General features: G+C 42.9%; 1 protein-coding gene across 1 annotated transcript in view; it reads right to left on the bottom strand.

The window, feature by feature from the left end:
* Positions 1–866: 866 nt before the first annotated feature.
* Positions 867–19673, bottom strand: part of llgl2 (LLGL scribble cell polarity complex component 2) — a 44204-nt gene continuing 25397 nt past the window's right edge. The window contains exons 4-27 of the mRNA XM_034221839.1: positions 18868–18949; positions 18486–18601; positions 17775–17933; positions 11638–11800; positions 11418–11550; positions 11286–11340; positions 10930–11084; positions 10066–10277; positions 9702–9769; positions 9467–9620; positions 8635–8739; positions 7935–8030; positions 7572–7768; positions 6060–6207; positions 5817–5964; positions 5620–5736; positions 5374–5540; positions 4894–5158; positions 4028–4172; positions 3911–3939; positions 3673–3720; positions 3327–3369; positions 2464–2523; positions 867–2375 (exon numbers count right to left, since the gene is read on the bottom strand). Coding sequence (XP_034077730.1) covers positions 2484–2523; positions 3327–3369; positions 3673–3720; positions 3911–3939; positions 4028–4172; positions 4894–5158; positions 5374–5540; positions 5620–5736; positions 5817–5964; positions 6060–6207; positions 7572–7768; positions 7935–8030; positions 8635–8739; positions 9467–9620; positions 9702–9769; positions 10066–10277; positions 10930–11084; positions 11286–11340; positions 11418–11550; positions 11638–11800; positions 17775–17933; positions 18486–18601; positions 18868–18949 — 2845 coding nt within the window. The 3' untranslated portion in view covers positions 867–2375; positions 2464–2483. The remainder of the gene's footprint in view (positions 2376–2463; positions 2524–3326; positions 3370–3672; positions 3721–3910; positions 3940–4027; positions 4173–4893; positions 5159–5373; positions 5541–5619; positions 5737–5816; positions 5965–6059; positions 6208–7571; positions 7769–7934; positions 8031–8634; positions 8740–9466; positions 9621–9701; positions 9770–10065; positions 10278–10929; positions 11085–11285; positions 11341–11417; positions 11551–11637; positions 11801–17774; positions 17934–18485; positions 18602–18867; positions 18950–19673) is intronic.

Genomic DNA, 19673 nt, shown 5'->3' with positions numbered 1-19673 from the left:
ATTGGTCAACCACTTAGAGGTGTCCTGCCTCTTAGCCTATCACTTACAATGTGTTAGAGTGCTAGCCAATAGAAGCCTGAGTGTTACATAGTGATGTCACTAGTAGTAAAACAAAGGAGTCCAATGGAGGCGTTTCAGGCAGGGGAGGGAGTGTGTGTGAGAGAAACTCCCCCTGGAGGGAACACAGGGATTTTAGCCTTTGCAGACCATTTACATACACACAAACCTATAGAACACAGGGGAGAGAGAACTAAGAATAGGGCATAAGTGATTTCTATTGATTTACTTTTAAGATTTTCTTTAAAAAAATAAATGTACTTTAACACATTGAACTCCCCCCCTTAGGGTCAGTCTTAGTGTGGGAAGTACAGAGCCTAGCTTAACCCACTGGAAGGGGACAGAGCTGGCCATAACACATTAAGCTCATTACCAAAGTCCAAGGTACTTTGGCACCACTTAACATCTTCAGGTTGCTAAATGATGATGAGTCATGTTGCAGGGTTGTCCTCTCACAGAGCTGCTGTTAGCGGGCAGGTCCTCAGAGGGATCAGGTTGCAGCAAAGCCACCAGGCAATTAGAGGACAAAGCGCCTCTTTCTATAATGGATGATCAAAACTATTGGCCGTGCATGTATGACAACTGATCCTCTTTTATCCACCTCTGCTCAATAAGACCAAGATTACAGCTGGGCTTTATGAAAAATGCGCAAATTAAAAACATTTGGGAACATAACCATGTGGGTTGGGGATATCATTATTTTCATAGAAACACAACTTTTTGCTGTGCAGCAGAGGTGGATGATGTGGGGAAAGTGGTTACATAATAAAGATAGCAGTGTACTTAGAAAATAAACACAGACACATTCATTCTTGGGAAAAACATGTAATGATAATAATCCACAAGAAACCTGTAGTGTGAAGTTACAAATAAAAAAAAATTAGGGTTCTTAATCAGTTCACTACAAAAATATATTCTAGGCTGATGCTAAATACCCAGCATTCTGAGACACAGTACCAAAATATTTCCTTGTGATCTAAATAGCAGCCAACCCCAGTTACAACAGGCCCACAGGTACAGACTGAGTCACATACAAACTGTATATATTAAAACATTTCACTAACATAGCTTACAATTACATTCCTAAATTACATTATTCATTTCTGGCATAAAAAATTGTTTACATAAAAATAATTAAAAACCAAACCCCATAGAAAGCTGTTCCCCCAAAAAAGCTACAGCACTGTGGGCTCCGCACTGTGGACAAGTACCTACGGCCGGTTAGAAAGGACAGAGTGGACGGGGGGGGCTATGTCAGCAGTATTTAGGGGACATTAGTCTGTAAGGATGTGACTCATTCATGACTGAGAAACTGAAATAAAACAGCAGTGCGGCTCAATGTACAAAAAACTTTTCTTTTTTCCAGGGACAAAACATTTCCCTCCGATTAGCATTGAAGCCCATTTTTACCACAACAAAAAGAGGGTGTAAGGGGGAGTTTAACATGTATGGATTCATACAAAAACAACAGTTGATTCAGAATGAAAGGATATTAGGTCAAATTTAGTCAACAAATAAGAATGAGATTTACTAAAATAAGTATTTAAAATGTATCAAATACTTCAACATGAAGATATTACTTTTAAAATGAACTCATTGTTGAACTGAGTCTAAAATATGACAGCATCCAGATTTGACTTCATATAAAAATATTTTGACAAAAACAATTCCTCAAAGTCATAATTTATCATAGTATCTCGTAATATTGACTTGTAAAGTGTTTTTTTAATTAATTGTCATGCCTAACGTATCATCTTTATCTGTATTCTCAGATAAATGGGCTTCCACAGTATAAAATCAGGCACAAATCACATAAAACTTGAGCTGTAAAATGAATCAGCATTATTCAGATCCTCCCCCACACTCCTTCCAGCTGTGTGTGCTGAGGGTGGATGAAGGCAGGTGAGACTGCAGCTGATTGGCTGAAGAGAAGGCTGCTGGTGACAGGCTTTAGAGGAAGTGGCTGTGGTCAAAGTCAAAAAGTCACAAAGCTTCAACATCTATGGCAGGCTGGAGGTGGTGGCGTTGATCTTGATGTGATGGTGGCGTTGGTCACATGTCAGGAATGTGCTCCATGTGGCTTTGGGTTGTGACCGTGCTGTGAACCGGGGTTACAGCGGGGTCTTTAGGCACAGGCGGTGTCCCCTCCTCCACCCTGTCTGCACCGTGAGTCAGCTCCACTGCCAAAGCTCTCCACCAGGGGCCGTGGAGGAGCTGCTGGGGGGGCGGTCAGTCACTGGGCCAGGGGTCAGGGGTCAGTAGTGGTTGTGTCAGCCGAGGAGGACTGCAGTCTGCTTCATACACATCAAGTCAGTTCACTGTGAGGACACAAACACACCATGGTGACTCAAACATGGCCGCCGAGTGCGAGCACCACAGGTAAAGAGTTCTCTGCTTCAGGCTCACCTCAGCTGTTGGAGACGTCTTTAAGCTACAGCACTCTTCACATTATTCTCCAGGATCGACCTGTAGCAAACACACCATAGAACCCATCAACACCGCTGTTCCGTAGTTACTTTAGTTTGACCTAAACTGATCATTCTTTTTGCAAATGATATTCCTCATTCATGTAAATTACAAATGGACAGCCATGGAAATATGTGTTGCATAATTTTAACTAGGTGTTCAAAAAGTGCCTAATAAGGCGCACACACATGTCACTATTCCAGCCAAGAGTCTGTACTTAACCATGTACAGCACTTGTAACCCTTACGTGACCATCACTTAATGCTAGAAAACTATCACTATTCATTAGTAGACCATAAAAGGTTGTTTTGCTGCCAAATGTGTCTGCTAGATACATGATGTTGCCACGGGGCAGGACAAGCTTTCAAAACCAAATGTACATACTATAACCTCGAGAGTGTCAATAATAGAGCAACACTTTTTATATTACACAGTAATGTAATGCATTATTATTATATTGATAAGTGTAGCCTTAAACTTAGTTAAAGATTGATAAAAGATCATAGCACATGTCTCAAAGTTACATATTTGGGTCATGAGGACAAAGATACAACTAAATACCATGAAAAGAATAAAGGAACATTGCATTATGACTTTTTACTCATATTTCCATTGCTAGTATTTCACATTTTACCTTAAGTTTAAATCTCTTGGTGGGATACATTTTTCAAGCTTTGTTTAACGCATGACACAACTTATCATTTATCACTATAATGACAAGCAAATGTCAGTGAAGTCTTTCCCTATATTAAAAAACGATTTGCTTTAATACAAATGAGAAATAAGCCATGTCTCACACATACGTTTGGTCTCCTTCTAGTGACTTCTGGATCTCCTCAAGTACTTCTGCAAGACAATAACACACAAGTGTAACTGAGCAGTGTTCTCAACAACACTGTGCACTTGAAGTGAGACCTGTAGCAGCAGACACATTGAGATACAGCTAGCAGCGATCAAAGGGGGTTACAGGAATCATGCGCTGGGATGATGTTTGGTAAACACTGCTGTGGGTGTGTCTGATGACGGGGGAGCAGAAAGCTGAAATACCGGTTAGGAGAGGTGGCACATGGTACGGTTACAGCTCAGTCAGACTTTAAGGGTTCAGATACAGAAGTATACTTCATAAAGTCCTTTGTCTCTAGTACTCACTCTCGTCATTCAGCAAAGCATGCTCCATTACACGTTTAGCTGCACTCTCTGGAACACAGGCAGCGGGCAGAACAACGTCAGTACAGTCAGCCACAGATAAGGTGTGTGTGTAAAAACAGACGGACAGCACAAGCACAGAGTTAGACAACATGGAACAACATGAGGACATGTAGTGTTCCCTCAGCCAGAGACACATGCATGGTTCAGAATGATGCTGTTAGGAAGACTGACACTTTACCTGCATCCTCACTGTCCTGTCTGGCGTTTCTAGAAGGACAAAGAAGACATCGACTCAATGGTACTAAAAGACATTTGGAGTTTGCAGAGGCAAATATGAATCACAGGAAGTACATACCTATGAGCAGATGAAGCTCCGTCAGGTTGAGGCCTGCGTTGGGTGGAGGAATGAAGAGGAACCTCCACCAGGCAGCGGGGTTCCACCACGCAGCGGGTGGACACAGAGAAGCGCTCAAACTCAGATGGAGAGATCAGGTAGAAGCCTGAGGGACGAAGACCGAACACAGAGTTACAAGAAACAGAGATGCATTGTTCATAAAGATCTTAATGTTTTGAAAGACATTACAGCAAGGAGGCTCTACATTAGTTCCATTCTTCCAGACACTGAACTGTGTGCTGACAGAGACTGACACCATGAACCCGCACAGTGAAACAGAAGTTTATCAGCTCAGGTTCACATCAAAGACAATCGGAGAATTCAGTTTGTAACTGATTATATAAGAAACTTATTTAACCACTTTTATGTCAGTGTGCATTAAAAAAACATAACGTAAATATATTTAATTAAAGCAGCTAAAAAATGATTAGTTTATTTTGCTGTAATGTATGAAAAAAACTAAAAAAGTAGCATGCAGTTGGAAAATGCTTTAGAACTAAATTATTTAAAAAAAGCAATGGTTGATTATGCTTGATCACCATTAAAGATATAAGCTATAATATTACAGTAATTTTTTTGCATCAATAAAATATATGAAATGTGTCTAATTTCTTTATCAGTATTGTATTTTAAAAATAAATGTAACTCATAGTAATAAACATGAGTTTATGGTGTCTTTACTTTACGGTACGAGCACAACATTATAATGAGTGTATCCAACAAATAAACTGTACCAGTTCTTGCCAGTGTGAAGCCAGCGTGAGTAAACACTGCGGCCTGTAGTTGAATCAGTGAAGGTCCTAAAACATATACGCGTGTGTCTTTACCCTGGCCATGCTTGGTGAACACACAGGAAGCGATGCCGCTGACGTCCTCCCTCCGGACACAGGGGTAATGGACCTGCATCTTCACGTTGGGCAGGGACACCACGTGGACGTCGCCCTGATTGGTCAGAACCACCAGGCCGCTCTCACCGTAGTCCTCTGAGCGGCTGCTGCCGAACCAGGATACGCCCACCCGCCGCACTCTGGAGCCGTCCACAGCCGTCAGCTTCAGCTTCATCTTAGCACTCACCTTTGGCAGCGTGAACATCTGCACACGGAAACACCGGCAGATTAATAAATGTCCATGTGGACATTTATTCTCCGGAGCACTATTTAAACGTTTTAAGATGCTGTTCAATTGAAATCTGTAACATACTGCATCATAATGATGTAGTGCTTCCACTATACAGATTTGATTTAAGATCTCTTTGTGTGACTTCACATCTGAGTGCCAGTGTGTGTGTTTGTATGTGCTATCCTGACCTTGAACTGCTCCTCAGAGATGACCATCAGGTGGTGTGAGCCCTGCATGTCAGGTGAGCGGGCGAGGTCGTGAGCCACCTCGAGGGGCTCGGGGAGAGGGGCCCCGTGACCGTCCAGCACCACGATGCCAACCACAGGAGCCCGGTGCATCAGCTGGATCTCCTTAGCTGGAAGAAAAGTACAACTTTACAACCTGAGGACTGAGAGGAGACGGCATTCTTCCCAAACATCAAAGCTGTTGCTCACCCGGCTGTGCAGTGACCGGCTCCTCTGCTCTGTGCTCTACAGTAGGGAGGCGGAGCATGTACGCAAACACGCAGCCACCATTGGTCCCTGCCCATAGGGAGGGAGTGTTATGTGAACCTAGAACAAAATGCAGAGACATGTGAGAGGCGCAGTGCAGTACATGTAATTGTAGTATATGTATAGGTGGTGTTACTCACTGTCTGAGAGGAAGGTGTCTGCGAAGTAGATGGTCCGTACGAGGCCGGTGAACGAGTCGTCTGAGGAGCGGGCCTCGATCTTCCTCTGGACAGGAGCCAGCTCCATCTCTGCCAGCTCAGCCTCCAGACGGGCGTTAGCCTCCTGGAGCTGCTCAGAGAGGAGACAGAGAGAAGGGAAGATTTGAGGGGGCGAGTCCTGCTTCTGTTGGCTGACAGCGATCAGAGCAGCGGAGCGTTAGCTACCTTGTTGTTGTTGGTGACGTGATGTTTCCTTAGCGACACTCTGCTGCGTCTGATTCTCCTGAAGGACTGTCGGAGGGATTTCTTTATGCTCTTCACCCGGGACAGAGGACCCTCCATGGCCAGCTGGTCACTGGGATTCAGGGTGCACCTACAATAAGACAATACTGAGTTAGCACATAAATGTTGATGTACACATTTCTTTTATGATTTGTGGGGCTTTCAAGTGCATGGCAGAAAGCACTTGAAGCCCCAATACACCCCCACATCAGGGTTTCCGCTAGGATTTTTTCTCGCCGGTCAAATGTCCGGGCAGAATTTATTTTATCGGACACATTTGAAACTTACCGGTCATATTTCAATAATAATAGTAAGAGTTGTGTAGCAGAGTTTCCGTTAGCAGGTAATTACCGGACTATGAGCAGATATGCTTCAGTTTAAAACTCAGTACACGGGGCTCATTTTTATATTGCTTCAGTTTATAATCGTAACAGATCAACAAATTCAGATTCATTTTTCAATAAATGATTCCACAAACAACATAATTATTACATTCAAACAAACTACTTGTAGTAGATGAAGTACATTATTCAAAAGTTTACATTAACTTTGAATAATAACACGGGAGAAACGGATGCTCTCTTTTCCCCTCTCCCTCCCTCCCTCTCTCCTGACAGCCCGTCAGTTTCTCAAGCAGCTCGCTAAACAGTGGGCGGGGCTTCAGGTGATTATGCAGAGCTGCGTGTCTCTGTCTGACTCAGCAGCTGATCTGATCTCTCTCTCGGGTCCGGTTACACTTCACTCGCGTTTATGTCCATATCGATCAGATCCAGCTCTCCTGATCGGCCTTTATAGAGAGCACCGATCAAACTATTAAGAGTGAATATCGGCCGATAATGACCGGCGGCCGATCTATCGGAGCCTCCCTAATTATTACCAGACATTTTGACCGGCAGGTTTTGAATTTACCGGTTTTTAATAAATTTTACCAGCTAAAAACCGGTAATTACCGGCTAACGGAAACCCTGCCCCACATCCACATTGATGCTTTCTTGAGCGAGAAACCCTGTACCAATTATTTAGTGGGTATATCTCCATCTGCTCCAACCATCTTCTGTGTATGTAGATGCTGCGTTTGCAAACACTCACGTACAAAATGATGATTCATAAGCTAAAATAATGATCAACACACTGGTAGCTCTGCCCATGTGTGATACAACCACATATGCTTACGGCTTGCCAACACTAGAATGTCAAACTGCAGAAAAGCAGAGTAAAGACTCAGAGTATAAAGGTGTGCAACAAAGAAAGAATGCACATATTTATGTCAATATATAAAGCGTTATTTATCTCTGTCTCGCTTCTAAGGAGTGCCATATGTTGACCTAGTGTAATCCAAGTCCTTTGGCATGTGATAGAACATGAGATATGCAGCTCCTAAAAACAGAGAATTCCTAAAGGGTGTAAACCTAATCATAAATCCATCTTTATATCTCTTTCTGTGGATCTCCTTACTTAATGAGGACGTTGTTCTTCTGTTGGTAATCGTATAGACCAAAGCCGTGGCTGGTTCCAAAAGCTACCAGCTTCCACTCCGAGTGCAGGGTGAGGGCGGTGACCACAGCAGGGGGCTGACACTGCACCAGAGCAAAGGGCTGGAAGCCTGGAGGAAACAGAACAGGCTCCTCCCGCACATCCAGCTGAGTGTGGCCCTAAAGCACAACAACAAACACACATCGGAAAATGTAACAAGGGATGTAACAGGAGAGAAATGCAGCGTTCCAAGCACCGCAAGGTGTTACAGCTCTCAGGGAGTGCCAGGTAAAGCATTACATCGGTGCAGCAATGTATTGGTTTTGGCAGTACACTGAAATATACCTTCCAGCGGAAGCCCTCCTGGCCCTGCAGCAGGTCCACAACTTTAGCCTCCACCGTCTGCTCCGCTGCCTCGTCATTCAGCTCCAGCATCAGGATCTGGACACAGACACAGTGGAATACAAGGGATGAAGCACAATACACACTCCTTCAAAACTCATATCCAAACAAGGTGTCTGAAAAAAACCAACTCACATTCTGGCAGCTACACCCTCACCCTATAATCCCGCCTTACATGTTTGTGCATTGTGTAGATGTTAAGGGTTAGTAATGTGAACAATAAATAGCAAGCTATGCAATCATAGCAAGTGTATCTGACTGACCTCTCCTTTTTCTAAACCCCAAACAGAAGTGCACATGAGGAACCATCAAGTTCCCTCTTGATACTTCATCAAATGCTATTAGAATAAATGTTCTTCTTTGTTCCTTTTAGAGAACTCTTAAATATGTATTGATGGTAAAGGAATTATCCTTCAAATAAAAAGGAGGGGAATCATCACTGAAAGCCCCCTCCATTAGAAATGTCCGTGTCATAGACTCAGTCATTACGAAGGTTCACAGCACAATGTGTAATGTCCCCTCAATGCAAAGAGCCCTTCACAGATGTGAGCATGAGTTCATGCAGAGTGACACTGAAGGGGAGGGAGAGCTACAGTAGTGGGGAAGAGAGTATAAATGAGTTGGTGCTCAGCAGTGATCTCACCTGTCCCGCAGTGCCAGCCACAGTCAGGTAACCACTGTATTTACAAAGATGGATCTTCTGCACGCCGAGCCTCGGGTCATCGCTGTACGGGTCAAAACAGCCAACCTGGACAAAAGAGAAACATTAGAAGAAAGACAGCAGCTCAGTTTGTACTGGTATACAAGAAAAGGAGGCAGCACAAGCAGAGATATCCTGACTTTAAGACTTAAGCACGAGTCAAGCTACTCTCTGCAAGCTATTCTGGATCCTTCATTTCCCATGACGCAATTCTAATGAATAATAAACACCTGCACATTAGCACCTACATTTCAAGTATGTTACTCATTGTTTTAAATGTCAAATACGATTTATAGACAGACAATAAAGAATGGCACATTTAGTAGCCAGTTGCTTTTACACTGTAATGTGATTGGGACAGTGCATTGACAATATCATTCTTTATCTGAAATGGTAGACAGAACATCATTACATGACATGTCACTTGTTATCGCTTTTATCCAAAGCGACTCACATACTGAATACTGAGGGCGATCCCCACAGGAGTACTTTGGGGTGAAGTGTCTCCGGGACACAACGACATGCTGACTGCAGTGGGGTTTGAACCTGTGCCCCCCTGATCCCAACACCAACGCACTAACCCACTGCACCACACGCCTCCCAATAATATCCATATATCAAATTGTGCTTGAAAGCTCCAGGGAAGTTTTTTAAGAAGACACTTTTTAATCAAACCATTTGAAGTTTTGTGTAAGGTTGCCACATTGCATTTTAAAGTGTATCCACAGACAACATGCACTTTTATTCTGGTTGTATAATAGATACACACACACACCTTTCTGAAGGGCGGCCACTCTCCCTCACTGCCCTGGTTCATGTTGTCATTGGGGTCAGCGTCTGTGTGGAACACTCCGGCGGTGCTTAACTTATACATGGGGTACAGACAGACACCTGATGCATCCCAGAAACGCACCGTCCCATCCTCGTGCCTGTACACACAGATAAGACGATATAGTTACATCTGTGACAGGAACGTTGCAAAGTTATTTCTTCCAGAGTGCAGCACTGACCCTGTGAGCAGCAGGTCTCTCTGTGGGGGGTCGGGGGCCAGATTCTGGCCTCCTGTGATTGGCCACGGCTGCATGGAGAAGGGAAATGAAAGTTTAGCAATAATACCAACCTGTTCACCCACAAGTGAAGGAATGTGTCCATATTCAGGATACAGCATACTGTATATATTAAACAGCTTTAGAGTTTGAGGAGAGTCACATCAGCTTTAGTTTCTGGGGGATTGTTACGTGCATGTGTCTCTGAGCAGAGCAACATTCATATAGCTGTGGGGCTGTAGGGTTAGCATTGTTCTTTCTACAAGATTTGTTTCTCATATTCGTTTTAAAAATCAAAAATGAGGTTCCTTGTGATTAGAAGGCGTACCTTTTTAGAGTAGTGTGTGCTCTGCAGGTCTCCCGCAGCGAGGACCCTCTCCCACAGTTTGAGGGGGATGGCGGAGACGTGGTGGGAGCAGGTGATGGCTGAGCTGTGGAGGGGCACCAGGTACGGGGTCTGGATGACCGGCCAGCCCTCTGTCAGTAGGTCGATCACTACCAGCTCCTCCTCCACCAGCACCACCAGCGCACTGGGGTCTCCTGCAGGGGGCAATGATGGCAGTTAGATACCAGGTACACTGTACACTAGACTTTTCTCTACAGTGCTGTGACACCGTCTGAACACTTTCTGGGGTTGTAAACATCTCTTGCAAAAACTGAAACAAAAACTGAAACAAAAACTGAAACAAAAACCCACTTTTGAATGACTTAGAATATATCTGTGTTAACATTAAGCAATGTAAAGCTGGTTGCCTGGTCCATGTGTAATCAGAGCTGACAGGTCTTTACGCTGCTAACCGCCTCAAAAGGTTTATAGTGCGAGCTCACATTAGTATCCTCAGTATTTGTACCTGTTACCAGGTAAGTGGGAGAAATCAGAGTGAGGGGGGGGGGTCACAGCGCCTGTAGTATACATTATAATAGTTATATTTTATACGATCCTTCTTTCTGTCTCTTTGTATGCACCACTTACACCAGGGCAAATTCCTTGGTAATAAAACAGATTCTGATTTTGATTGAATTATGAACAATGTGGTTTGTTTGAGGGTTTCTTCCACAAAAAATGTTAGGGACAGGGTTCTAACTGATATGTTGAAACAAGTTAACTAAATTGGATTCTGCTGTACAGAAGCAGGGGGTTCATTTTCCGTTTGCCACACGTCAGTTGCTGGTGTTGTTGTGTGTTGCTTGCCTGTGTGCTGCGGTCGGTCTCTGATGGCGAAGAAGTCGATGATCCTGGAGGTGAAGTCCAGAGCCACGTGTGTTTTGCCGTGGATCACTGTGATGCAGTGTCTGTCCCCGTAGCTGGCCCTGGGCATACCCCCGCTGAAGAGGAGGAACGGAGGCCTGCACACACACACACAAGCAAACACTCGCATATCAAGTTCAAGTTCAGGCTAGTATGCACAGAGATTAATATGTAACAATGGGTCACGTAACACATCTGGGAAATGGAGTTAAACATAGTGAGGATGTTAGAACCACTTTCACTGAGGGAGGGCTACACATGTCACACACACATCTCTCTGGTGTACAAAGTCAACTCACCCTTCTTCTGTAGGTAACTGAATTATTTTTGAAATGGCCTTGCATGGGAAGTGTCCTGCAGTGATAAATACAAGCCAACATTAGCTTATTACAGTAAAGAGAACGCTACAAAGAACACGTCTTTATCCTCACCATAGGGAATGTCTGACTTCTCCTCCTCCTCGTTTACGTCCACGCCACTCACCATCCACCGACAGTAACTTCCATCACTGTGTGAACTGAGAAGGTAGTCCCCATCCTCTGTCCACCACACACTCTCCAGTTGCTATAGGAAATACACAAGACAAATACCAACATTAAGCATGCTGGTTAGAACTGGGTAATACACAGCGTCACACTGAGCTGCAGGTACCTGTGTTGCGGGGATGTGCTGGACGGCACTCTGTTTCTCCAGATCCCAGATGACCATGAGACCTCGTCCGTAGCCAATAACAACCTGGTTTGGGTTGACCGGGTTCTCCTGTAAGGCCTCTACGTGTTCTAGATTCCTGCGGCCGATGTAGTCGTCCGGTACACTGGAGGTCAGAGCAAGAGGACAATAAGTGAGAGGAAGGACATGACGAGAAGAAGGCCTTATTACAGATCTGAGGGACTGAAGGTCAGTGCACACAGAGGTGGATTGTCTAATGTGTATGTAGCAGAGTTTAAGTCTGAACAATCAATACACATTTACGCAATTTATGTTTCCATTTGAAATTCAGTCAACTGCTGTGCACTTCCACAGAAAAAAGAAAAGGAATATATGAAAAGGCAAAATACAGAGTATTAAACTTGTGTTTTACAAGTCAGACTGTGTAAAGTCAGGGAGAGAGCATTGCATAAACATGCCGTTAAAAAGGTACCCACACATCTGATGGTTGACTTGTATCTGCAGCAGTTTGTCCTGTTCACTAGTTCATCTCAACATGTGCAAGCTGCCAGAAAGGCTTCAAAAAGGCCCAGACTCACTGGGCTCCATTTCAACAAGCTAAGAGCCAGACCATTCTTTCCAATGGAGAGAGCTGCTCTGTGAGCCACAACATACCCAACTCTACAGCAGCTCTTTAAGCCGAAGAGATGTAGGAGCCCAGCAGCAGCCATAGAAATATATATATATATATATATATATATATATATATATATATATATAATGCCACACTTAACTTATTAGTGCGCACAGGATATATAATTCGTTACCTCAATTGAATTAAACTGTTTCCAGCTTTTCATTATTTGTCGCTCAGGATAATTGTATATAGGAGAGTTGGCACAGCACACCCAGCTGCAGCCTCAGTGATTTCAGGCACGGACACAATTACACCCAGTAAATACCACGAAACAGGAAGGGTTAGGTTTTTTTGGGAAAATGCGTATATTTGATTAATTAATTATTCTTCTGAACAGGCAGGCCATCACTTATAGCTTCTCGCTCAGGTATTGTTCCCTCATGACTGTCTATTCTTGACAGTATTTTTAGTAAGTAACACCAACAGTTTCAGAATCCTGTAGAGAATTTTCTTCAAAAGAAACGTAGTTGTCTGGGGCTTAGTTTGTACAAACAATATCCATCACATCACATTGTTCATCACAGCAACACAACTACCTGCAGGGTTTCCCACACATAAACTATACTTGGGCGGGCCGCCCAGGTATAGTAACGGCCGCCCAAGTATATTTCGCGACCTGTTTATGTATTTTTTTATAATTTTTTTAAAATAATAATATGATTTTTTTTCGTCCGTGACCACGACGCCATCTGTGATCGATTAACTTGTGGACAATGATCCCTCGCTCTACGCCTCCTGTACCCAGCCCCAGACTGGTCCTCCCGATGGCCTGTTAAGTGGCCTGCCTCACACAGGGTGACTGGCTGTCCACGTGATGTGGCCTGCCGACATGGCCACTGTCATACAGATCATAAATCAAAGCCCTTGATTGGTCTCTGTGTGTCATTCAAGCTCGGGATAACCTCAGCTCAGGTGAGGTAAAGGACTCTCTGAGTGTTTAGATAGTTAACTTAGTCTAAGTTCTCAGTGGGTCTCAAACGGTTTGGTCACCATTTATGTAAACACATATTTCCATTTGAGCAGTGGCGAACCGTCAGGGCCTTCAAGGTATTCAGAGAATACCCTGGAACACTCAGATAAAACAAACAAAAAATCGATTTAATTATATAAATAAAATGTAAGAAAATGTATATAAAATGAATAAATGAGAATCGTATCCGTGTTGTTGATCTGTAATATTACAGTGTTACGTTGATTTGTTTGTCCTTCTCGGACCATGCACTTCGCATTTCAGTGGTTTTGTGTTAGAAAAGAAAGCAACCAATCAGATCTTGTTCTGGGTCTCTGGGTAGAATATCCTTCAACCAAGGTATTCTACATCCTTGATCGAATGCCCTGGCCGTTGCACTGAATGAGAGCGTACGTTTGGACTGACAGTTTGATCAACCAATCAGATATTGATTTGTAGCCAATGGGCGTATTCTTTCAGAGTTTCCCTCGGTTCCAGGGTATTCTAGAAGGCCCGCTAGTTAACTGGCTCGAGACAAAGGATCTAGATGAATGCGACGAAGCAATTCATGCCGTGTTATTGTTTTTAACGTTGAAATGACAAGTGCAACAGGTGAAGATGAAGTTGTTGCGGAATTGTTGTGAGTACCCTTTTCAAGACGACAATTCAGTGAAAAGACGGATATTATAATGCCGCGGAGGGGGGAAGGGGGGGGGTGTGTGTGTGTGTCTACAGAAGGTCCAGTTGTGATAGACACGGTTCGCCACTGCATTTGAGAGGGTAGTGATTAGTCAAATATGCATGAATAAATAAATAAAAAGTTAACTAGGTGAAAAAAGGCAAGATACACTTTTAAAACTTGTTGAGAGCTAAAACGTGTCCTTGCTGCTGCCTCAAAGAGAAGAAGGGAGGAGAGGGGGGAGACAGGAGAGGCTGATTCAGGAGCACAGACACACTCACAACTATAAATGAACCAAAAATAAACAAACAAGTTTCAGTGTTTTTTCATATTGGATATGTTATTGGTTATGGCCATGATTTTATGATTATTGAAATGTATACAGTTCCGTTTCATATAGGTGTTCCCATATATCTAGTCTCTTTATTTCCCCCTCAAAGTGCACCAGATTGATGAATTTAACTCAAACATTTAAAAAAAAATCTTACCGGGGGAGCATGCCCCCAGACCCCCCTAGAGGATTTAAGTCCACAGCCACTTAAAATCACATGGATAGGTTCCTAAATACATTTACCATTTGTTTTAAATAGTAACCCATGTCCATATGTTTATTTGTGGTATTATGCTGTGTTCGTTATTCTCGCGTCCAGGAGAGAGGCTTTAAAAAGGAGACCAAATGGAGTCTCTGAGAAGGTTCAAATTGTACTTTAATTAAAAAAATAGGTGCGGTAATGTCACAAGTAGAATATTGTTCAGTCAGAAAAACAGCTGTGTTCTGGCTCTCTTGAGCGAAAGAAAGAGACCACTCCACCTTTCCAGCTGTTATATATAGGCAGGGTTGGGTTGTAACGGAATACATGTAACGGTGTTACGTAATCAGAATACAAAATTCAAGTAACTGTATTCAGCTCGCGTTACATTTGAAAAACGAGTAATCTGATTACAGTTACTTTCGTAAACCTGAAGTGAATACATTTTGGATTACTTATTGGAATTATTGGTGGAAAAATATTTCCTCACAACATTTAATATTCATTACTAAAGGTACAGCCGAATCATCACAGCGCACACAAACTTTTACCGCCGCAGATGGACCAAAAAAGGGAGCGTTTGAAAAAAAAGGGGCGGGTCCGCTCAGTGAAACAATAACAACGAAACATGGAGGAACAAAAGTCTGCGTTTAAGTCGTGTGTGTAGAGGTGTGTGTGGTTAAAACACATCAGCCTGCGGTCGCTCTTTAGCCTTTCTTATGATTCTGAAGGTAAACACAGCGAAGGCGGTGCGTGAAAGGCACTGCACGCTCGTCTTCTGAGTTAACCCTCCCGCTGCCTCCTGGTGCTGCAGAGATTTCATGAAGTGAAGGAGGTGTTCCTTCTATAAAACAGCTGCGGGCAGCAGATACTGTGAGAGTCACAGACATGAATACTAGGGGTGTAACGGTACACGTACCCGTACCGAATAATTTCGGTACGGGCCCTTCGGTTCGGTACAGGTGTGTACCGAAGTGTACCGAACGAATATAACGTTAAACGTAAAAAATTGAGAACGTGAATAACTTTTTGGAAGTAATCTCAGGTGCTGCGTCGCAGCATTCAGAGTAATTTGCTCACATTGGGTTCAACGCGTCATAGAGCGAGCAAGTCATTTCATTGGATGAGAGGCATACTATGAGAGCTGGTCAGAGGGATGCGTTCAAATGTAGTCAGTAATTTGAGGAACTGTGAAAAATGTATGGCGAACGCAGATAAAGTTGAGCTCGAAAATCCTCCAGCATCATTGAAGTCTCCGGTTTGGGAACATTTTGGTTTCGCAGTTACGTACAAGGATGACGGACAAAGACAGGTGGACTGAACCAAAGCTGTTTGTCGGCATTGTTCAACTAAAATTGGTTACGCGGCTGGCAATACATCAAACTTGCACACTCTTGAAAAGGCATCACCCGAACGTGAATATCACCGGTACCAAAAGAAAAAAGACTGAAGTGCAAACCCAACTCCCGCTAGCATTTAAGCCTCCACCACTCGCAAAGAGTTCAGACCGAGCCAAAGCTATTACAAACGCCAACTATCCTTATGTTGCAATGTTAGCAAAGCGCTACCTGGCTGTATCTGCTACCTCTGTCCCTAGCGAGAGGGTGTTCTCCACAGCAGGAGACATTGTTAGTGCCAGCAGATCTGCCCTTTCGGCAAGCAATGTGGATAAGTTCATTTTTCTTTAAAAAAACATGAAAATACAATGACAAGCAAGTCCTAATGTCAAACTGGCTGCTTAGGTGCTAGTACAGTACCGTTCAAATACAGATTATTTCAGTTCATCGAAATGCTGCACCTTAATGTTTATTTTATTATATTTTGTATTTATTTGAGTGAATACATTATTCACAGTTTAATAATAATAATAAAAAAATATATATATATGTTTTGTGAAAAAAAATTCTGCTGTACCGAAAACGTACCGAACCGAACCGTGACCAAAAAACCGAGGTACGTACCGAACCGAAATGTTTGTGAACCGTTACACCCCTAATGAATACACAGATCAAGGCAGACTGGTTCACACACTCTCCTGTTTTGCCAATCCGGTGCTTAAACAAATATAGCTCTACACCCCTGGCAAACATGTCCTTAAAATGAAGTCCGAGTTCGACATTTTAATTCATGTCCTGCCAACACTGGCAGGACAGAAGGCGACACGCCCGTTCTAAGCCGTGTCCCTCACTCCTCACATCCCAAGCTGCATCCCCAAAAAGTGTATTATGTTGTTGCATCGTTTCAGATGCTATGTTTCAGTTGTGCTCTTGATAAGCCATTAAAACAGTAAAAACACGTTCAGTTTCCTTTTTGTGTCTCCTGTTCACCAAAACATACCCATCTGGAAAAAGAAAGTAATCCAAAAGTAATCTAAAAGTAATCGATTACGTTACTTTTTTAAGACACGTAACTGTAACTGTATTCGGATTACTTTCAGAGCCATGTATTCAGTAATCAGTAACTGATTACATTTACAAAGTAACCCTCCCAACCCTGTATATATATCCTCTGCTGGCTCCTCCCTGTGGGCCAGTTGGCGCTGCTGGGGGCCGGCCCTCCACGTATATAATGTTAGTTGTTGCGCATATCAGAGGATACAGACATTGTACATTCAATATATATCTAAACACGCCTTTTCTCCTCCTTAACTCTTTCATGACTTTTCATTTAACACATTCTAAACGCTGTAATCAATACTCCGAAAAATACAGGAAATCCTTCACGGCAGTTTGGTTTCCGGTCGTTCCGGATGTTGTCACATGCTACCCACATCTGTAAACAATAACGTATTCAAATAAACTGTACCTTCATTTAATATTCAGCAATAATAATATCTCGACGTCTATAGTTGTAGTGTTGAAATCAGTAGGTTTCGGTGTGCAACACTCCGTGTCATATCGCTACTAAATTCACGTCTATAGTAAATGGTATATTAGCCACATGCTAAATGCTAACCGGAGATGAAGGATTTTCAGAATAAAAGCTTAACAATTGGTTGTGCACAAGAACTTCTGGTTTTTCAGTATAAAACAGCATTTAAACTGACGGTATGTTTAAGGTACTTTATGCCATCAAAACATTGATTTTTCTAACAGTGGGTAGTAGATTTAAACTATAGGGCTATCAGGGCTCTGCCTGTACCTGTTCGCTCTGCCATCGCGTGAAGGGTCTGCTAACAAGCGACCAACAGAAAGGTTACTGTTAATGTTGTTGACATTAGTCTAATCTTTATGATAATGTGTGATAAAGGCTGGACATGATGTGCAGTGCATTGTGGGTGCTGACCTGCTGGCGACCTGGTCCAGACTGATGTTCCTCTCCTCCAGCTCTCTGAAGCCAGGCACCTCCACTATGAACACGTGTCCTCCCTCTGTGCCCAGCAGCAGCAGCTCTCCAGAGGAGTGAGCCAGCACTGCCGTCACTCTGGTCACACTGGGGGGGGCACTGAGGAGGAGGAGGAGAAGAAGAAGAGGGGTCACTTTAATGAATCAAGGACAGCTGCAGTTTGTATAATGCAGAGTTGCAGCCAACCATTATTTTCATTGTACAGTATATCAATCTGCAGAATATTCTATGGGTTGGTTTATCAAATCTCAGAGAAGTAGAAAGTAGAGCCATTTATAACCTCCCCCAGCCTGAGGTGAGGTGTAGTATTCATATAGCGTGTTTGAGAAAGAAAGAAAATGCATAACATCGGATTGATATTTATTATTAAAACTGTTGCATCACCTAATTGTTAAATGATATAGAATGTATCATTTGGGGAGCTGTGCAGTTAGTTGTTAGTATGCCTTTTTTAACAAATCATTTCAAGAGTTTAAAATCTCCATGAACTAAATCAATGATTAAATAAACTGATAACAACTCTTACTACAGTATACAGTGTTTGCTACTGTAGCCATGTTGATCCAGTGTGGTGGCTTGTGTTTTTCAGCCAGCTTCACTCTGACAAGTACCTGTAGAGGAATGGATTGGGAAAGTGTGTGTGTGTGTTACCCAGGAGGTCCAGTGAGAGTGAAGCGTCCTATCTCCAGGAGTTCAGAGAGTCCTGTGTGAGCTTTCAACGTCCACATGTGCAGACTGTTGTCATCCAGCAGCGTCACCAGTTCAACCTGCACACAAGCAGCTATCAATCAATACTGCCTGAAAAACTGTAAAAAAGGCATTTTTACTAAAGGTTAGCAATGAATTCAGGAAGGCAATACAGAGTACGCTTTAATATTTGGTTATTTAGCGCACTTTTTTTACAAGCACAATATTCAACACACATCTTACTTATATAGGGCAGCCCTATAAAGCAGCGTACTAAAAGAGATGAGCATGCATAGTATAACTATATCATAGTATACAACTCTTCAAAATATGTTCTTTGGTTTACCTGGTGGGGCAGGAAGTGCACCTGTGTGACAGCAGCGTTCTCATCATGCAGACCCATGAACTCTACACCTGGAGCTCCATACCTGAGCACTGGTTAAGGACACACTGCATATACTGTATGATGGACTCAGTGCTATTGGTGCTACAGTGACAACGGGAAGTTATAAACAGAGCACTGGCTTCACAGAGCATTCAAATGGTGACCCTGGATAACTGCTGCTGACGTCAAGTGGTTTACAGCAAGGTGAAATATACACAATATGAATCCACTGCATAAGAAGAAGAACCTGAAGAGGGGAGAAACAGAATAAGTCATATACAGTTTTAACAACTAAGGCTGAATAGTGAGCCTTTCTGAATAAGGTTGGTATTCTCAATCATATGTTTTTTTTTTTGCATTTTGTCTTTTTGTTTAAGTATGTCTGTAAGTTGTTGCTATTGTCGGGACCCCCTTGAAAACGAGATGGTGCATCTCAAGGGGTTTATCCCAATGAATATAATGTCTATATATAATAACACTTTCCCAGTGTTTGCCAGTTCCAATCTCTCATGCTACTATGATATTGCCCAGCTAGCTACCCACACAGTAAAGTGCTTTTTCATATGATAGGCGGGGTAAGGTTGATTGGATACAATTAAGTAACCTCCGAATTAAAGATGAGTCATTTACAAATATTTGTACATTTTACAGGAATAGAAAAATAAAAAAGGAGATTTTGTTGACGGTCTTTGAAAAAAAGAAAAGACCAATACTAACAACCGAGTCATTGTTTATCTGACCCTGACCTCAGTGTGGAGATCCCTCCC

The sequence above is a fragment of the Gymnodraco acuticeps genome, unplaced genomic scaffold, assembly GCF_902827175.1.
Source record: "Gymnodraco acuticeps unplaced genomic scaffold, fGymAcu1.1, whole genome shotgun sequence".
Lineage (NCBI taxonomy): Eukaryota > Metazoa > Chordata > Actinopteri > Perciformes > Bathydraconidae > Gymnodraco > Gymnodraco acuticeps.
This window is presented reverse-complemented; position numbering and strand designations above follow the sequence as displayed.